This window comes from Radiomyces spectabilis (assembly GCF_025331425.1).
Source record: "Radiomyces spectabilis strain NRRL 2753 chromosome Unknown BYT42scaffold_3, whole genome shotgun sequence".
NCBI lineage: Eukaryota > Fungi > Mucoromycota > Mucoromycetes > Mucorales > Radiomycetaceae > Radiomyces > Radiomyces spectabilis.
In genome coordinates this window covers 1,719,544-1,735,736 of record NW_026251928.1, presented here as the reverse complement: position 1 = coordinate 1,735,736, position 16,193 = coordinate 1,719,544, and the positions used below count along the sequence as shown (strand labels likewise).

At 44.3% G+C, this 16,193-nt stretch overlaps 6 protein-coding genes across 6 annotated transcripts; 2 read left to right on the top strand and 4 right to left on the bottom strand.

Annotated features, from left to right (window-relative positions):
- Positions 1-7: 7 nt before the first annotated feature.
- Positions 8-4,248, bottom strand: BYT42DRAFT_560615 (uncharacterized protein). Its single transcript, XM_051567252.1, has 7 exons — positions 3,801-4,248; positions 3,401-3,675; positions 3,072-3,327; positions 1,131-3,005; positions 814-1,046; positions 494-733; positions 8-408 (listed from the first exon to the last, which is right to left on the bottom strand). Exons 1-7 carry the CDS (start codon positions 3,946-3,948, stop codon positions 382-384), a joined length of 3,054 nt encoding a protein of 1,017 aa, XP_051426400.1. The 5' UTR covers positions 3,949-4,248; the 3' UTR covers positions 8-381.
- A 634-nt stretch (positions 4,249-4,882) lies between these two features.
- On the bottom strand, positions 4,883-6,687 carry BYT42DRAFT_560609 (fructose-1,6-bisphosphatase). The gene is made up of 6 exons (XM_051567251.1): positions 6,497-6,687; positions 6,301-6,404; positions 5,869-6,229; positions 5,528-5,599; positions 5,270-5,429; positions 4,883-5,195 (listed from the first exon to the last, which is right to left on the bottom strand). Exons 1-6 carry the CDS (start codon positions 6,578-6,580, stop codon positions 4,963-4,965), a joined length of 1,014 nt encoding a protein of 337 aa, XP_051426399.1. The 5' UTR covers positions 6,581-6,687; the 3' UTR covers positions 4,883-4,962.
- Positions 6,688-8,244: 1,557 nt separating this feature from the next.
- BYT42DRAFT_240301 (DDHD domain-containing protein) lies at positions 8,245-10,394 on the top strand. Its single transcript, XM_051562663.1, has 4 exons — positions 8,245-8,340; positions 8,439-8,760; positions 8,864-9,107; positions 9,322-10,394. Exons 2-4 carry the CDS (start codon positions 8,498-8,500, stop codon positions 10,318-10,320), a joined length of 1,506 nt encoding a protein of 501 aa, XP_051426398.1. The 5' UTR covers positions 8,245-8,340; positions 8,439-8,497; the 3' UTR covers positions 10,321-10,394.
- A 453-nt stretch (positions 10,395-10,847) lies between these two features.
- On the bottom strand, positions 10,848-12,136 carry BYT42DRAFT_603071 (uncharacterized protein; the record flags this gene model as incomplete). Its single annotated transcript, XM_051571068.1, has 3 exons — positions 11,966-12,136; positions 11,145-11,770; positions 10,848-10,899 (listed from the first exon to the last, which is right to left on the bottom strand). Exons 1-3 carry the CDS (start codon positions 12,098-12,100, stop codon positions 10,848-10,850), a joined length of 813 nt encoding a protein of 270 aa, XP_051426397.1. The 5' UTR covers positions 12,101-12,136.
- Positions 12,137-13,124: 988 nt separating this feature from the next.
- BYT42DRAFT_560605 (GTP-binding protein ypt5) lies at positions 13,125-14,781 on the bottom strand. Its single transcript, XM_051567250.1, has 5 exons — positions 14,425-14,781; positions 14,259-14,342; positions 14,010-14,161; positions 13,682-13,940; positions 13,125-13,601 (listed from the first exon to the last, which is right to left on the bottom strand). The coding sequence occupies exons 1-5, from the start codon at positions 14,570-14,572 to the stop codon at positions 13,465-13,467; spliced, it is 780 nt and encodes a 259-aa protein (XP_051426396.1). The 5' UTR covers positions 14,573-14,781; the 3' UTR covers positions 13,125-13,464.
- On the top strand, positions 14,748-15,740 carry BYT42DRAFT_560604 (phosphatidylethanolamine-binding protein). The gene is made up of 4 exons (XM_051567249.1): positions 14,748-14,902; positions 14,974-15,134; positions 15,195-15,270; positions 15,350-15,740. The coding sequence occupies exons 1-4, from the start codon at positions 14,836-14,838 to the stop codon at positions 15,595-15,597; spliced, it is 552 nt and encodes a 183-aa protein (XP_051426395.1). The 5' UTR covers positions 14,748-14,835; the 3' UTR covers positions 15,598-15,740.
- The last annotated feature ends 453 nt before the right edge of the window (positions 15,741-16,193 follow it).

The window sequence follows — 16,193 nt, the reverse complement described above, 5'->3', positions numbered from 1 at the left end:
TGATGAAAGAAACAAAAGAAAAAAGAAGACACCGCTCGCATGAAATATTTATAACATGTGGCAGCCCGTTCATTGCTCGATAGTGCCAGAAATTGCCAGAATTGAATACATGTCCAATGAAATTCACAAGAAAACTTCCGCTTTTGTTCGACATCACCCGTAAATTAAGTCTCCGCCATCCGTAGGGCAAGGGTTGAGCTGATCAAAATGTTGATATGCACTTTTGCCGTCGGGATGAAATTGATGGACAAAAGAAAGCCCTGAACTTTTTTTTTGGGGTATTTTCTTTCAATTTTGGCATTAGTTACAAAAATAAAACTGAATAATTACAATCGGTTATCATTAATCGATATAGCTAGTATGTTGTCTCAAGACACAAGGTTAAGCAGCAGCAAAATAAGGATGTTTCTAGAAGAAAAGAAGAAGAATCGATCGTTAGCGGGAAAAAAAAAGGCAGGCCACATCGGGTATACCGGAAGAAAATAGATTTTACCAGTAAGTTGGTCAAATTGCCACGTTTGGAAGGTTCGGTATGTAGCAAGGTTTCAATCACTTGTCGTGTGTGGAAATTCGGTACCATTTGGTCAAAATTGGGTATCTCTAGCTGACGCTGGCTGTTCCATCGCAATCCGTTCTTCAACGTGGGCGTGGATGACGAAGGATGGGATATAAAATGCAAAATGGTTTCATCTCGTATGGAACTCGAGAACAAGAGTCGTTTGGTTTCCAGTTCCTGACCGAAAAAAAAAAAAGTTTAACCATCGGGCATAAAGAGGGACGGCTGATTTTAGATCTCAGTATGGTTTGACTTACAAAAATGACGCAGCCAAGTGCCCACAAGTCGACACTGGCGGTGGCCACCACACCATTGGCTCCTTCACGACCGTAGGTGGTAGCTCTGGCCACTTCGGGAGGACAGTATCTCGGTGTAATCACACCTACGCATTCTTGACCGATGATACGACAAGCTTCGAAATCAATCAATTTCCATCTTTTCTCCTTGTCTCGCATAATGTTGCTGGGCTTCAAATCACAGAATGCAATGTCTATGTCCGAAAAAAAAAATAACAAGGTTCAATATGCGGTCATACTTTGTTAATGGGTTGCATGAGGTTGCATGATTTTTTTACCATTTTCATGACACCAGGCCAAGCATTCGACAATTTCGCGTGCCACCTGACGCACGTTTAATGGTTCATCGCGGAGACAGGTACTTAGCGTTGATTCCAACCGTTCCAGTACTGTAGCATAAGTCACACCGTCGTCCTCATTGACGGTGTGGGATCGAGTCAATACGGAACTGGAACCACTGTCGTTACTTGCCGCGCTGCCGCCACTAATGGTGAGCACTTGGAGCAATTCCACAACATATTGAGATTTCAGTTTTGTCAATGTGCGGCACTCTCGTTCCCAAGCTTCGCGTCTCTGAAACGCCTTGATAACCGTCTCTTTCCATGTGCCTTTGTCGTGCATGCGTACAAACAGAATGGTATTGGCCGGTCCCTCAATCGCTGGAATGGACTTTTCCAGTTTAAAGTGCTGGGGAAGGACGTGGGCCCAGGTGCTATTAGACGTGGGAGCGGCGGGAGCCACTTGATCAATGAGTTCTTGCCAACTCGTTTCCTCGGTTCGCTCATGATCGTGATCCACTCCGAGATTGGCAATCAGGTCCAGGGGACTCACCGATCCATAGATTCCCGGAGAAAACGACGGTAATGGAGGATGAGAAGGAGAAGGAGAAGGAGGAGATGCCTCGTTGTCCATGTCCGTATAGTGTTCATCGGTGACGAGATGGGCTGTAGGTGCACTGCTGAGGGCCGAGGATGGATAGTGAGGCTGAGTGAGCGTCGTAGAGTGTTTGCCACTTTTATTCCAAGTGGCCTCGGTGGCTGTCGTAGCAATACTGAAACGGCGTGCACCGGGTTTGATGTAGCGAAGAGGCGAGATGGAGCCTCCAACCGAGACCGAGTCAGGAAGAGTGGATGTATCGTCGGCATCGCTTGGTTTAGCCGATGAGCCGGAAGGAGCGACGGCATGCACCACTCTTACACGGTTGCGATTGGGTTCATGCATCACACTGCTTCCATTGGTTTTCACGCTTCGTAACACTTCCATACTGCTACTGAGAGGCGCACCCGACGTCGACGACAGACTGAGACTCAATGGATACGCCCGAGGCGGCACAACACAATGATCAATGAAATCGCGGATAGGCCGCGAGAACTCATTCGGTTTTTGCTGTGTAATTTCATTGGGTGGCTGGCCTTCGCCTCGTATCGCATGGATCAGTGGAGTGGAAGGAGCTTGCGTCGTTGGTAACGATCCCATGGAACTGCGTGTGCCTGAACTTGACATGCCGTATTCGTCGAGCATCAGTGACGGAGGAGGGATCATTTCTTCCAATGTGCCTGTCACAACTTTGTGGGTGTCACCAATTTCCGACGGTCGCGACAATCGACTGTTACTCGTCCAGGCACGCGAAACGCGTTTGGAATTCGGGCCGGACATCCATGTGAGATCGGATCCAGATCGGGTGTGGAATGATCGTAGTCCGTTGTTGTTGTCTCGTTGATTTCTACTTTCCTCGTCCTCCGTGTGCCGATGATCGTCGGTCCAGAGATCGTGTTTGGACATGGCTCGATCGGTGGTACTTAATGTCTCACGTATGTCCTCCCTCTTGGAGGCTCTGGACTTGCGTCGTCGTAGGCAACAAAACGCAATAATGGCGGCAATCACCAGGGCGGCTACCCCACCAACGACACTTCCGATAATGATGGGCGTCGTATCCGTTTTCGATTGGTTGCCATGGGTATTTGTCGATGAAGGTACAGGCGAGGACGTCGACGAAGGTTTGATTGACAAAGGATAACCGGTGGGTGGTACATGGGACCACGTCCAATGCTGAGTGTCAAGAACGTACATATTGCTGTCATTCGTGGCTCGCGCTCCCCATCCACCGAAAATGTAAACCTTTTTGGTTTTCGGATCCATGACCGCACTGTGTCCTACGTTAAAAGAAAAAAGGCATCAGCTTACATTGAAAAACGGATATGGATGATGATGCTGCTCACCCATGCGCTGATTGGGACTGGAAGTGATGTTGTTGGCGGAGATGCGTTCCCAGGTGAGTTTGGGGTACTGTGCTGCGGACAAGGTCCAGATGTCGGAATCGTAAGGCTGTGTGGTGCCACCTCCGTAGATGATCATTCGATCGTCCAGACAGTTGGCCGTATGCAATCGACGGGCGCCAGGGATGGCTCCACTGACCGATGTTGGTACCACCTGAAGATTCCATGTTTTGGTTCCTAGATCGAATACATAAACCGTCTAAAAAAAAAGAACCGTGAGCAAACATGTCATTCTGACTGGCAGACCAATTTTTTTTCTGACATTTTTTTACCTGAGTTACATCATTGGGAGATCCTGTCGGGGTGCCTCCAAAAGATATCAGGCAATTGCAGGATTTTATATAGCACATGGCATGATCAGTAACGCCCACGCCGTTGGCTCCTGGCGACCATCCAAAGGAATTGGTATCCATTAACGATAAAGCATTCAAGATGGCGCTTGTGATGGGGTATCCATATTGATCGACGGAACTCCCGCCGTAAGAATATAAGGTATTGTTCACCAAGGCCAGCGTGTATCCAATGGCACGGGCGGGTGGTAAAAGACCTGTACAATAAAATCTCAATTCAGCCAAATAAAAACTACTAAAATTGGGTGCATGGGAAACAAAGAGAATAAGCAGCTCTAAATAAAGAAAAAAATTAAAAATAATCTCAGAAGGAACAGCTTACTCGAGGTGGGAAATGTCCAACTCCAACTGTTGGTATCCAATTTTTGCAGCATGCCCTCATATCCGGCATGCGTAGTATTAGCGACGATGACCAACATTTGACCGGGACTGGACAGTTCCGAGGCTTTGCAGAATATCTGAGGATGCATTTCGTTGCCTACTTCGGCTTGAACGGAGGCCGTCGGATTATACCAAGCACCGGTGCGCGAGTCCCATACCCACAAACTATTGGACCCACGCAGTTTGACAGTGTCTCCGTAGTTGGCGGTAGGATCTTCCACTCCGCCATATATCACTACATAAGGTTCGATATAGGCTGATACAAAAAGACGGTACGTCAGGCTTCTCGATCATGTTGCTTTTGGCATTGCTGAGCTTGAGTCATCACCCAAGAAAAAAAAAAAAGGAAAAAGAAGGTTGGCTTACCAGCGGCGTGGCCTGCTCGCCATGGCACGGTGGTGACTGGCGATCCTAACCGAGGATCGGGAATATGGTCGACAGCTTGATTCGGTACAGTGAGAGCCAAGATCGCCAATGCTAAGCACCAAGGTGGAAGCATAACACGAAAATACAGACGTAATAAGTAAGACAGGAATCCATAAATGTAAGAAATTTGAGGACAACATGAAGGGGTGGAAAAAAAAAAATAGAATGGCCATGGCGGAGTTGGTCTTGTTCGTGTTCGATCAAAAAAATTGTACCAGCATGAAATTTTTTTTGGTTTCTTTTTTACATGTCAAAGAAACCTTCAAAATGCCAATCGGGAATTCGCATGGTGAACGGGCCACATTTCCATGGTTTGGGATATTCAAACATTCACTGGTATAATTTTTGTCCTTCCGCTTAAAGGACAGTGGCAAACATTCCGCATTTAGGGCCGTATCCAAAAACAGTTGAAATTTCTAGAACTCAGCCCTCTCGGTAACACCAGATGAGTCGGTCGTCAATCCAACAAGAAGGACAATGACCGCCTACCAGGCCATTAGGTAATCGGCTTTGTTCAATAATATCATGGTGTACTTGTCATCTATCATCTATCATCACAAGAAAAATATAAAGATATTTCCAAGCTGTAAGCAAGGGTTACATTGTAAAAAAAAATGGTAGCCATGGTTTTATTATTTTAAGGTGAAATGCATTAGACGTTTTCTTTTTTTTTTTTTTTAAGCGCAAGCCTTGTAACAAGCTTCCAATTCTTCAACATCTTCCTTGGAACCGAGCCAAATGCCGGATCGGTCATGGATATGTTCAGGAATAATATCCAATGCATTCTGGGTACCCGTGGAAGCTTTACCGCCCGCTTGTTCGATCAAATAAGCCATGGGGAACACTTCATACAGAATTCTAAGCTTTCCTTTCTTGGATTTGGAATCAGCCGGATAACCGAAAATGCCACCTTTTTTTTTGTAGAATAAAGATAGAATGAGGATATTTTGTATCACACAAGTATGGCTTTTTGGTTCCACTTACCATACAACAAAGTTCGGTGAATATCGGATACCATGGAACCGACGTAACGAGCGCTGTACTTTTGCTTGACCTGGTCAACATACTTTTTGCTGGCTTCATTAAAGTACTTGTAGTTTCCTTCGTTGACGGAATAGATCTTTCCGCGGGGCGGCATGACAATCTAGAAAAATTGATGGACATGATGAACATTTAGTATATACTCCGCCTGGGCACACGCTCCGCTGACGGGATTTGCATCGCCGACTATAAAATGCTTACGTTTGGGTGGGTCATGATGAACTCGCCAATGGCGGGATCCAAAGTAAATCCATTGACGCCATTACCGACAGACTAGAAAAAAAAATAACAGCTTACCAATTAATTACACATGTTTCATCATGGATTACCCAACCGTGCCATAAACTCCCATACTCCCAATTTCCTGCAAAAAACCAACTTTTTTTTTCTGCACATATACCAAAACCATCACATGCATGATCGGGTATGTGCTCCGAGTCCTTCCCTCCTTGGCGAATTCATATCACCCGTGTCTCTCTCTCTCTCTCTCTCTCCCACTCTGTATGGGTGTGTGTGTCTCCAGCATATCCGATAAAACTTACCAAAATCATTTCACAGTAGGAACCGTACATACAGTAACCAGCTGCAATCAAGTGTCGACCACTGCGAATCAAATCCTTCATGGACGGGTTTTCGGTATCCTCCACTTTGAAAATACCAAAAATGGTACCGATTGAAACACCACAATCAATGTTGGAGGAACCATCAAGAGGATCGAATGTCACAATGTATTTGCCGCGTTGACCATGATCCTGGATAACCATGGCCTTTTCATCTTCTTCGGACACGAGAATGCACGCTTTACCAGAAGCGATCAAAGCGTTGCGGAAGATATCGTTGGCAAGGACATCCAACTTTTTCACATCTTCACCCTGAACATTGGCCGCACCCGTCAATCCCAACCTGAAGAAATAGCATCTCCCTTTAGTACCTAGTCGAGTTTTTGGCTGTACTCTTTTCAAAAAAACCCTTACAAATTGATCAAACCGGCCTGCTTGACTTTGGAGGCGACGAATTTACAGCCAAACTGGATGGCTGTGAGCAATAAAGTGAGATCACCCGTCGCTTCGGGAGCATGCTAATCGATAATAAAGAGGGATGAGTTGGTACAACTTCTTTTTGGGATGGTGACACGACACGACTGTCGATGAACAGTGAAGGATATCTTACCTGTTGTTGTGCGATAACCCATCGGGTCAAGGTCATCAAGTCTTCACCGTGACCGACTTGAACAGATTCAAATTCGTTGGACATTATTGTATTATGGTTATGGGAGTTGAATAAAAATGGAAGTAAAAGGAAGAAAGGGTTGAAAGAAGAAAGAAATAAGTAATTTTATGTGAGAGGGTTTTTTTTTTCTTGTTCCGTTACCCCACGTTTGTGCATTTTATATAACATATGCGACAGTGGGACTGCGTGTTGATTCATTGTCGGAACGCGTAGGGTCAGATTTTCGTCATTTCTAACTCCGCACTAGAGCCATCGGCCTACGGTTTGTTGTCCTTCATCATTGGTGAGAAAATAGCTTACCGGTGCTTTTCACTCAGCTTGCACCATTCTATGCTTCGCTACATGACGTTTAGCCTAAAAATTACATAACATAGCTTGAAATTAAAAAAAAAAAGCTAAAAGTTGCAAGCTTTTTATAATTGTCAGTGACATCACGTTGAAAACATTATTGTCTTTACACATTTCACATGGGTTATTGCTATGCCAATAAGTGAACTTTTGGTCGAAACAAATAATTGGTGGAAAAAAATAGGATTCTCACACTGGGGCCATCAGAAAACCAGGGGAATTGAATCCGAACACATCCGATTGTCCACCAATCACCGAATGGCAATCAGGTGGCAAAAGCTGAGATCCAAGTTGAGCCAAATGGCAAAAAAAAAAGTCGCAAAGTGATGATGGTTTCCATGGTATCATGCCACAGCGAAGCGAAACAAGAGCGAGTCCTATCACACGCTATAAATAAATAAATACAAAAGTAAGATGATGAAAAAAAATATGCATATGGCGTTCGTACATTGTATACCTTTATGGCCAAGCACATTGACGGGAATGTGTATCTGCGTCGATTTGTCTAGGTTGTTTTCCTATATGGTGTCAGTTACCAGTGGCCTGCTCAAAAAAAAAAGCAGCACGGTAGTTGCGTAGTAATAGATTTGATACAAATATTATTTGTGTTTATGCTTGTCACTGCATGATTCATTTTTCATGAAATGAAAAAGAAAGAAGGTTTTCAATGTAGTTTGCATTTCATCTACAGGATCTGTACCGCACCTTTTTTTTTCTTCTTCTTTTCGGAGACACGGCTTGGCTTTGGTGTCCCTGTTTTGCCGCCTTGTAGGGAGGTCATAAACACGAAAAAGAACCCCCCCCCCATCTCCCTCGCGATCCAGTTATAGTTTTCCTCTTTTTTTTTTCGCCATGTTTACTGTATCTTGACAGTGCTCATCTGTGATCAAGGGGAATGCTGCAGACAAAATATAAAGCATCTGTATTACTCGCTTTCTTTTGTAGCCACTCTTCTCTTCTTCAAGAATCACACCGCCAAAAAAAAAATTATCCATCCTCATTCCCGATCTCTTTTTTATTCTTTCTCTATTATCCCCTTGAGCCATGTTATTCGATAACACTTATATCCCTTCACCCGAACTTTCAGCTATCGACTCGGACACGGGTAAGCACCATACCATCGCCACCCGATCACCCATCATTTTAATTGGATTCTGTTGTTTTGCGCAGACGAAATGCCCAACGTTCCTGAACAAGATATGCCGGCGGACCACGTTATTTTTGTTATCCATGTGAGTTGTCAGCGATTCTCTGTCATTCATCGTTTCCGTTGACTAACCTTTTTGAATGGAATATCAGGGCATTGGACAAGTACGAGAAACGGGTTTAAAGAAGAAAGACAACATTTTTACTAAACGATGACATGTATTTTTTTCATTCTCTCTTTTTCTTCTCGTTGTAGCAAACTGAAAAATATGGCTATTTTTATGAACATCGTAAGTGAACAAGTCCCTGCTGTGAATCTTAAAAGTGTTTTTGCATGATGGAAAATGAAAGTTTAAACGCCCAATTTTTTTTCTGTGATGGAATCTAGTCAACAGCCTTCGAGAAACGGCACGACAAGTACTTCAAGCAAAAGTGCCCAACCGCGATATGCGGATCGAGTTGATTCCCATCGAATGGCATAAACACGTGCACGAACAAGCCGATCCGGTGTTGGAGACCATCACGCTGAAATCCATGCCCACCGTTCGTCTAATCAATAACGAGTACCTGGCCGACGTGCTTTTTTACTTTTCCAGAGATCGAGGTCAAAGCATCATCGATCATTGTACGCATCTATTCAATTCGTCGTATCATAATTTCATGAAGAAGCATCCTTATTTCAAAGGCACCATCTCCATCTTGGGCTATTCGTAAGTCTGAACTTTTTTCCACGAAACTTTTGTGCTACAGCCGTAAGAGATGTATCTGACTGCATGAATTTTTTCACGTTACATTCCTTGCATGTGCATCTAGACTGGGTGGTATCATTACCTGGGATATTTTATCGCATCAACGGCAACCCACGAACGAGGTGGAAAAGGACGAATTGGCCAAGCTCAATATCCACTTTCCTCCTTTGGAGTTCAAACCGGACTACTTCTTTGCCATTGGCAGCCCTCTGGGGGGATTCCTGTCGGTGCGCAACCAGCACCCTAATACCTACCATCCGGAGGAAGACATCGTTTTTGAAAACATCTATCACCCCTTTGACCCTCTTGTAAGTACAAGCACCATCATTGACAACAATGAAATGGGGCTCGATTGGGAATCGACTTTTTTTTTTATGTTTTCTTGATATCCTTGCATGCTTTGTATGGAGTATGTTATGGACCCGGTTATTGAGGTTTTTTTTTCACCCCCATGACGGTTGCCCTATTTCAATGCCAGTTTCATTGTTAGACTAAAAATGTGTTGACATTGGTTGTTACTAGGCTTATCGGTTTGAACCGCTCCTGAACCTGTATTACAAGGATCAGCCTGCAGTTGTCATTGACCGGTCTGTGCCCCTAGGTCCTGGATTCATGTCATCTTTGACCGGCAACCTTCTATCTTCATTTTTCTCCTGGACGTCGTCATCCCTTGGATCGGAGAACAGCCTGCAGGAGTCCAACGACCATGGGTCTTTCAAGGAGCACACTGCATCATCTTTACCAACCGCGAGCACAACGCTGTCAGCAGGGGACAACGGAGATACCGGGGCTTTGAATAGTGGTGGTGGCGGCGGTGGTGGTCTATTTACAGCCATTAGCTCCTTTGTGTCGTCTTATTTCACCATCTCCCCTACAGAAGACGATGACGATGACGACGACGACCAGGAAGCGTTAAGCCGAGACAGTGACCACGATTCCATCATTGACCCATTATCCGATCCCAAGGACACCACTGACGAGCTTCCCAGAAAGTTTTCGCTGGAAAGCTGTGTCAGCGATACTGGAAGTAGTAACAGTAGCACGAGTGGCGAAGAGGACATCCCCGAAGAATTACCTCTGCGATGGAGTCGGCGTCGTTCGAGAACCTTGGGACCACTGGACGATATTCACTTTGAGCCGCCCCACAAGGAAATCCATCACGGTCATCATCATTGGATCGAAGTGCTGGGAATTGACGGGTTTGAATTAGCCTCGTCGGAGCGTGCCTCGATCAATTTCCAGCGACCTCCTGCAAAGAACGACCTTTGGGCGGATCTGAGCCAAGAGTTGACCCATCCCCCAGTGGCCGAACCGGTATTCGAATCGACCGTTCCTGATGATCCCCACGAGGAATTGAACAAGTTACCTGGCGGCCGTCGCATCGATTACATTTTACAGCCCGAATCGCTCATGGGCATGATTGCCAACGAATACTGGAACGGGATCCGAGCTCACTTTAGCTATTGGACCAACAAGGATTTACTGTGGCACATTATGACTCGACTAGAACAAGATTTATAGTTCTTTTTTCTTCTTTTCAGTTTGACAGGTCTCCCCAAGGTTGGGTCATCCAATTGTGTATTATTTTATTTTTTTTTCCCATCGTATACAAGTAACAGCACAAAAAAGAGAATACAAATCAATTTCCCAGGGGGAAAACTGAGCAATTTCAACAGTACCAGACTGAGGAATTGGAAGAATTGATACAAGTGGAGGGCATGGGGGAAGGGCTCACGATATCATCGATCATGAACGATGGCATATCACAATAAAAGGGAGTTAAACTTGACGTAGCAGCCGAAGAGGTGGAATGCGACGAAGTGGATGATGAAGAAGGTTGCAATGTGGGCATGGCGGTGGCCTGCGAAGTGGAGGTCGACGACGACGGCATGGGTTGCTGAATGTCGACCATGGGCCCCATCATGTTATTTTGCAGAGGGGTGGATGCTGCTGGCGAAGTCTCCATACTGTAGTGATTGGATTGGTTGTTGTGTGTCCAGGGATCGAGCATGGTCCAGTCACCCATGGAAGTCGATGCTTCGGTAGTATCAAAAGGCGTCGACGCATTGGAAGTGTCCATAGGCAGCCGATTGTAAAGCACTGAATTGCATTGCCAATCATATGCATGAGAACTAGGCGACGGGTTGTTATTCACTGGCATTAGTTGCAACGGCGGCGGCGGTGGTGGTGGTGGTTGGCCCGAGTGAGTCGATTGCTGATGTTGCTGGGACGAAGGGTGATAGGGACCGGGACCATGAGAGGAAGAGGAAGACGAGGAAGACGTGATCGCTGCAGTGGTCAAGGGAGACGGTGGATGCAAATACAAAGACAGACTAGGAGAGTACCTAACAGAAACTGATGACGATATCTTTCGATGTTTCAAATAAGGCTGATGTCCATCGTTTTTTGGAAAAGCAGAAGTGGAAGTCGAGTTTTCTGTCCGTGGTTTAGGAAGGGACATTCCAGCGGAAGTGGATGAAGAAGACGCCGAAGATGAACAGGTAGACGAGGAAGCCGCGGCTCTTTTCCCCCGAGCGATGCGCTGTTCTCCTCGCAAACGCAGTTGAGCAAGGATGGCTCTTGATTCTTGCACTTCTTGTTCTATCTTGACCATTTGTTTGGTAAGATCAGCTGCCACAGTTGGGGTCGATATTTGTGGAGAAGACATGCTAAATGCCGCAGTGGAGGAGGAGGAAGAGGATGTAGATGAATCGACTTGGCCACCGTGAAGGGTCACGGACTCGGAAGCGGAAGCGGAAGCGGAAGGGTTGGCCGACTCTATTAATGCACGTTGCGAAACTAAATCATTTTCTATGCGTCGAATGCGTGCTTCCAACTGCGACAAGTTATCAATAAAAGGATCGACATTGGTTGGCTGCGTATTACGAGACCGACGAGAACTGGGATAAGCGCACAAGACTCCCGTTGATAAACATCGGGTGCAATTGGGATGAAGACCATCACACCGGACCTATAATATATATGTATTCATCATGGTATCGACATGAAAAACAAAAACGAAAGTAAAGGTCATATTCCATGACAAACAAAAAAGAGAAGGTGTTCTGTTTATAAGTCCAAAGTGCATCTTTGTTTTTCTTGTTCTCGGATGGTTTGACATGTGCGACTGTTTTCTTTTTATACCTATTTTTTTTATTATTATTACCTTTTTGTGATGACAGCGAAAGCAGGCGATGGGGGCTCTTGGACGTTTGGTGGAAGAATGCATTCTTGTCATGGTCGAACGTTCGTCTGATTTCTTGGTGTGGGCCGAACCATGGGCTTGTTTGCCTGCAGTCATCACGGTCAAGGTTGGAAAAAGGGGCCCAAGTAAAAAAAATATAGAAGATGTAAAAAAAAAGGAAAGGAATGTGGATCGGGAAAAGACGAAAATCGAAAACCTTGCAGGTTTGTTTATAAATATAAAATATTAATGTCGCATTTTAACCTTGTGAGCTGAGGGAAGCGGATGATTCATGCGTTCAAACTTTTGATCTTGATGAAATCCATTTGCATTGATTAGAATATTAATTCAAAAAAGAAACCATCATTCAAGTAGCATCCTATATCCAATACGTCTCCTCCGTCCATGTTGCAATTTATCAACTGATTGCCTTATTTGCAACGTAAAACCCTATACCTTTTTTCGCCAAAAAAGAAAAAAAAAGAAATCTCAAAGATGGTTGTAAAGCATAATAATAAGAAAGGGTCAGCCAAAGAAAAACAAATAATCGAGACTATTTTACAGATCATGCTTAATGGTTCAAACTGCAATGATATCCTATTGCATGTCAGCTGCTCTTTTTTCTTTATTGTTTCTATCCATTCAACCATGATTCGAACGATATATATACAATGTCGTCAAACAGTAAGAGCAAATTGTTTATGTAATATGGGTAGTACTGTAGAGACTTTTTTCTTGCTTTTTTTTTCTTTTTTACAAATGGACAATGGGGAACGATCTAGGCAGAAGGATGACATGGATGGGGTTTGGGATGACCGTTGGCTCCAGGACGCCAAAATACCTATCACTATTCCACCATCACACGCTCAAGATGCACTATATTTTTTGATCTGCATAAAACTCATGCAAAAAAAAGGACACCTTCTCACGATGATGAGTTTTCCCATGTTCTTTTTCCTTGCAGCTAGAAAGGATGGGGGAACATCGCAGGAATAAAAATTACATTACTGCCTATATTCAGCTGTCAACTTTGAAGCCACGGTGCCGTTGTACATCCAAGAATAGAATTGACCTCATTGTTCTCTCAAGTGAGAACTAGGAAGTTAATTGTTCGAAAAAACCGCAATGGTGCCTTAGATGATTTTGGGTGGATGAAATTGCTCTATTGTGAAGAAGCATTGGAAGGATACGACGGTTTAACAAAAAGGGGACAGACGATATATTGAAGATGGCCAATAATAAGTAACATAGGGGGGAAAACATTGAAGAGAGAGGGAAAAAAAGAGAGAGATAAGATATGAATATTAGTGAGATTCAGCGATCAGGAAACGGGACAAGGCTTGATGATAAGGGATGAAATACAATAATAAGGACGATGACCACCTATAAAATCAGTATTCTCTTCCCAAGTTGCATGGTAAAGGTTGTTTTTTTCTGAGTTTTTTCTGTCTTTTTTTTTTAAGCAGCTCTGTTTAGACGCTTTAACATGCACATCCGCCAGCTCCGCGACCATTGGCGCCACCTTCACGCAAGAGATCAATTCGGGGATTGGTTTGACCAGCGCCCGATCGAGCACCAGGACGACTATACATGATATATTCCAAGGGAATGCTTTTGGCTGAAATTTTTTGTGAACAAAGAAAAAAATGTGAGCCATTGTGTAACCGAAGCAACTTGTTTCTTTCCTTTTTTTTCTACCTATTTCTGTGAATACTTGATCCACGTTGAGGGCGGTTCGAGCGCTCGTTTCAAAAAATAAAAGGCCGGCCTCTGAAGCATAAGCGGATGCTTCCTCGGTCGAAACTTGACGGGTCACACTCGCTGTATCATCGCCATCTTCTGCCTCTTCTTCGCCTTCCACCAAATCAATCTTGTTTCCCACTAGAGCAATCACGATGTGAGGATTGGCTTGGCGTTGCAGTTCCTTGACCCAGCTTTTGGCCTTTTCCAAAGTCGACTAATTTGCAAAATGACAGTGTGAGCTCCATGCATCTAATGATACATCGTGTTCCCTTTTTTTGCTTACGCTCTTGGTCACATCGTACACCACCACTGCGGCCTGGGCATTGCGATAATACATGGGCGCCAAGGAATGGAATCGTTCTTGGCCCGCTGTGTCCCAAATTTCGTATTTGATGGTGCGATCCTCCACCGTGCATTTTTGAGTCAGAAAGGCCGCTATAAAAAGGGCAAAGATTGTCATGTTAAAAAGAGTCGGTGGTCAGATACTCTCGTGAGCAGAAAGAAAAAAAAAAGGCAGCTCGGATGCACCTACCTCCAATGGTGGGTTCTCTGTTCTCCACATAATCACGATTCACAAACCGAATGACCAAACTGGATTTGCCTACTGCCGCTTCACCTGAAATAGAGTATCGGTCAATATAACGCTTTCCACATCATCTTTCTTCTTCAGGCTTTTCTTCCCAGATTTGTTATTTTACCTAGTAAAACCAATTTGACATTGACGGGCTTGGTATTTGATGCAGTGGACAGAGATTGAGCAGGATTATTATTTCCCGTCGCTGACAAATTGCTGTCGACAGCCGGACTGTATGGTGCTGAACTTTGTGGTGAATTGCTGGCCGACATTCGCTTTTTTACAATGTGGTGTTGTCTGAACTGGGAAAAGAGAAAAGACAAAAGAACCAAGGATTTTTGAGTGTCGGAAGTCCAAATCCACGTCACTCGGGTTTCGGTTTGGCTCGGACTTATGATATCATTGAAACTTTTATTTTGGGCGTTCGCGCATGACCCGCCCGAGCCCTTTCGTTTTCCTTTTTCCTTCTTCTTCTCTCGAGCTAAAAAAAAAAGCACCAAGTGAGAAAACAAAACACTACACTTGATAGTCCAATATGCCTCTTATTACTGCTGAAATGAACATGGCGCATGCCTTGAAAGAAGGCGATATCATTCCTCAAGGTATGTATACAAAATTGAAAAAAAAGACCTTGAATTCGTCTCTATGCCAAATGCTTAAAGCGTGTATGTAGTCCTGGACGATGTATTTACTCCTGCCACCATGTTGGAAATCAAGTACCCCAATAACAAAGAAGTGCTTCTTGGCAACACACTCACTGTAGAAGAGACAAGCGAAGCCCCGGTTGTCAACTTTGCTCCTCCGGATGCGGATGCCGAATACACCCTCTTATTGGTAAAGCACGCTAATTTATAAGAGTCAATACTACAATACTGAACAAATACATCATCCTAGGTGGACCCTGATGCTCCGTCAAAACAAGACCCCAAGATGGCACCCTGGAGACATTGGGTCATAGTGAATATACCAGGTAAAGCTCCCTTTCCTTCTATATTGACGATGCGGCTATTGGGAAACAACAAGATGACTAAAACGCGAGAATTTCGCAGGATCCCAGACCACCAATGTTCAAGCCTCAGCTAGTCAACATTCTGAGTACTTTGGACCCGCACCACCACCTGGCACTGGTCCTCATCGTTACATTTTCTTGTTATATAAGCAAGCCAACAAAAACAACTCCTTCCAAGCCATGTCCGCCGAACCTCAAGCTCGCGGAAAGTTCGACTTTAAGCAATTCGCCAAAGATAATAATCTCGAACTCATCGCCGTCAATTACTTTCTCTGTTCCAAAGAGTAACTTGTCAATGCAAAATAAATAAATAAAAACAAAAAGCACTCCCACTGTCGTTTTACACCATGCTAAATATTCTCCTGCAATGCATAAATACGATGGCCAAAATAAAAATGGGAGTCATTGCTTGCCAAACTTTGAGCATCACCATCTGCCAGCTAGTTTCTCCAAGATTGAAAAGGCGTGAGAATGTAATACGATAGTTATCATATCCATAGCGACTGACAAGAGCCCTATAAGCGTGTACAAAGTCCACTGTGAGCCAACAAGCAATAAGCAAATGTGACCCTATATTATGCCACTAAGCTTAACATCTAAAATGGTTGACAAACATCCAAAAATCAGTTTCCTTGTTACAAGGGTTCTTAGTTGTTGTACATACGACTTGTCGCCGCAGATATAAAAAAAAAAAATTGACCAGTGACATTGATTTTAGATTAGCTGTGACATTAGTTGTTGGAGCAGTCATCAGCAAATACGGGGTTTAAATTGTAGGTGACGTTGACCGGACAAAGGAAAATTAGGTTTTTTTCTCTGTCTGGTGCATCAAACTGTTGCTTTATCGTCGGTTAAGCATCTTCCCATCGTACCCTTTTGTCTGT

What these genes read in the sequence shown, in the direction of transcription:
- BYT42DRAFT_560615 (XM_051567252.1), bottom strand. Translation starts at nt 3,948, where the DNA reads ATGCATCCTCAGATATTCTGCAAAGCCTCGGAACTGTCCAGTCCCGGT. An exon ending in GGCCTGGTGTCATGAAAATG is followed by an intron (nt 1,047 to 1,130) that starts GTAAAAAAATCA and finishes TTTCGGACATAG; the next exon opens with ACATTGCATTCTGTGATTTG. An exon ending in CACTTGGCTGCGTCATTTTT is followed by an intron (nt 734 to 813) that starts GTAAGTCAAACC and finishes TTTTTCGGTCAG; the next exon opens with GAACTGGAAACCAAACGACT.
- BYT42DRAFT_560609 (XM_051567251.1), bottom strand. Translation starts at nt 6,580, where the DNA reads ATGTCCAACGAATTTGAATCTGTTCAAGTCGGTCACGGTGAAGACTTG. An exon ending in GGGTTATCGCACAACAACAG is followed by an intron (nt 6,405 to 6,496) that starts GTAAGATATCCT and finishes ATTATCGATTAG; the next exon opens with CATGCTCCCGAAGCGACGGG. An exon ending in TCACCGAACTTTGTTGTATG is followed by an intron (nt 5,196 to 5,269) that starts GTAAGTGGAACC and finishes ACAAAAAAAAAG; the next exon opens with GTGGCATTTTCGGTTATCCG.
- BYT42DRAFT_240301 (XM_051562663.1), top strand. Translation starts at nt 8,498, where the DNA reads ATGCGGATCGAGTTGATTCCCATCGAATGGCATAAACACGTGCACGAA. An exon ending in ATCTCCATCTTGGGCTATTC is followed by an intron (nt 8,761 to 8,863) that starts GTAAGTCTGAAC and finishes ATGTGCATCTAG; the next exon opens with ACTGGGTGGTATCATTACCT. An exon ending in ATCACCCCTTTGACCCTCTT is followed by an intron (nt 9,108 to 9,321) that starts GTAAGTACAAGC and finishes GGTTGTTACTAG; the next exon opens with GCTTATCGGTTTGAACCGCT.
- BYT42DRAFT_560605 (XM_051567250.1), bottom strand. Translation starts at nt 14,572, where the DNA reads ATGTCGGCCAGCAATTCACCACAAAGTTCAGCACCATACAGTCCGGCT. An exon ending in CAGAGAACCCACCATTGGAG is followed by an intron (nt 14,162 to 14,258) that starts GTAGGTGCATCC and finishes CCCTTTTTATAG; the next exon opens with CGGCCTTTCTGACTCAAAAA. An exon ending in TGTACGATGTGACCAAGAGC is followed by an intron (nt 13,941 to 14,009) that starts GTAAGCAAAAAA and finishes TTTGCAAATTAG; the next exon opens with TCGACTTTGGAAAAGGCCAA.
- BYT42DRAFT_560604 (XM_051567249.1), top strand. Translation starts at nt 14,836, where the DNA reads ATGCCTCTTATTACTGCTGAAATGAACATGGCGCATGCCTTGAAAGAA. An exon ending in AGGCGATATCATTCCTCAAG is followed by an intron (nt 14,903 to 14,973) that starts GTATGTATACAA and finishes GCGTGTATGTAG; the next exon opens with TCCTGGACGATGTATTTACT. An exon ending in GGTCATAGTGAATATACCAG is followed by an intron (nt 15,271 to 15,349) that starts GTAAAGCTCCCT and finishes AGAATTTCGCAG; the next exon opens with GATCCCAGACCACCAATGTT.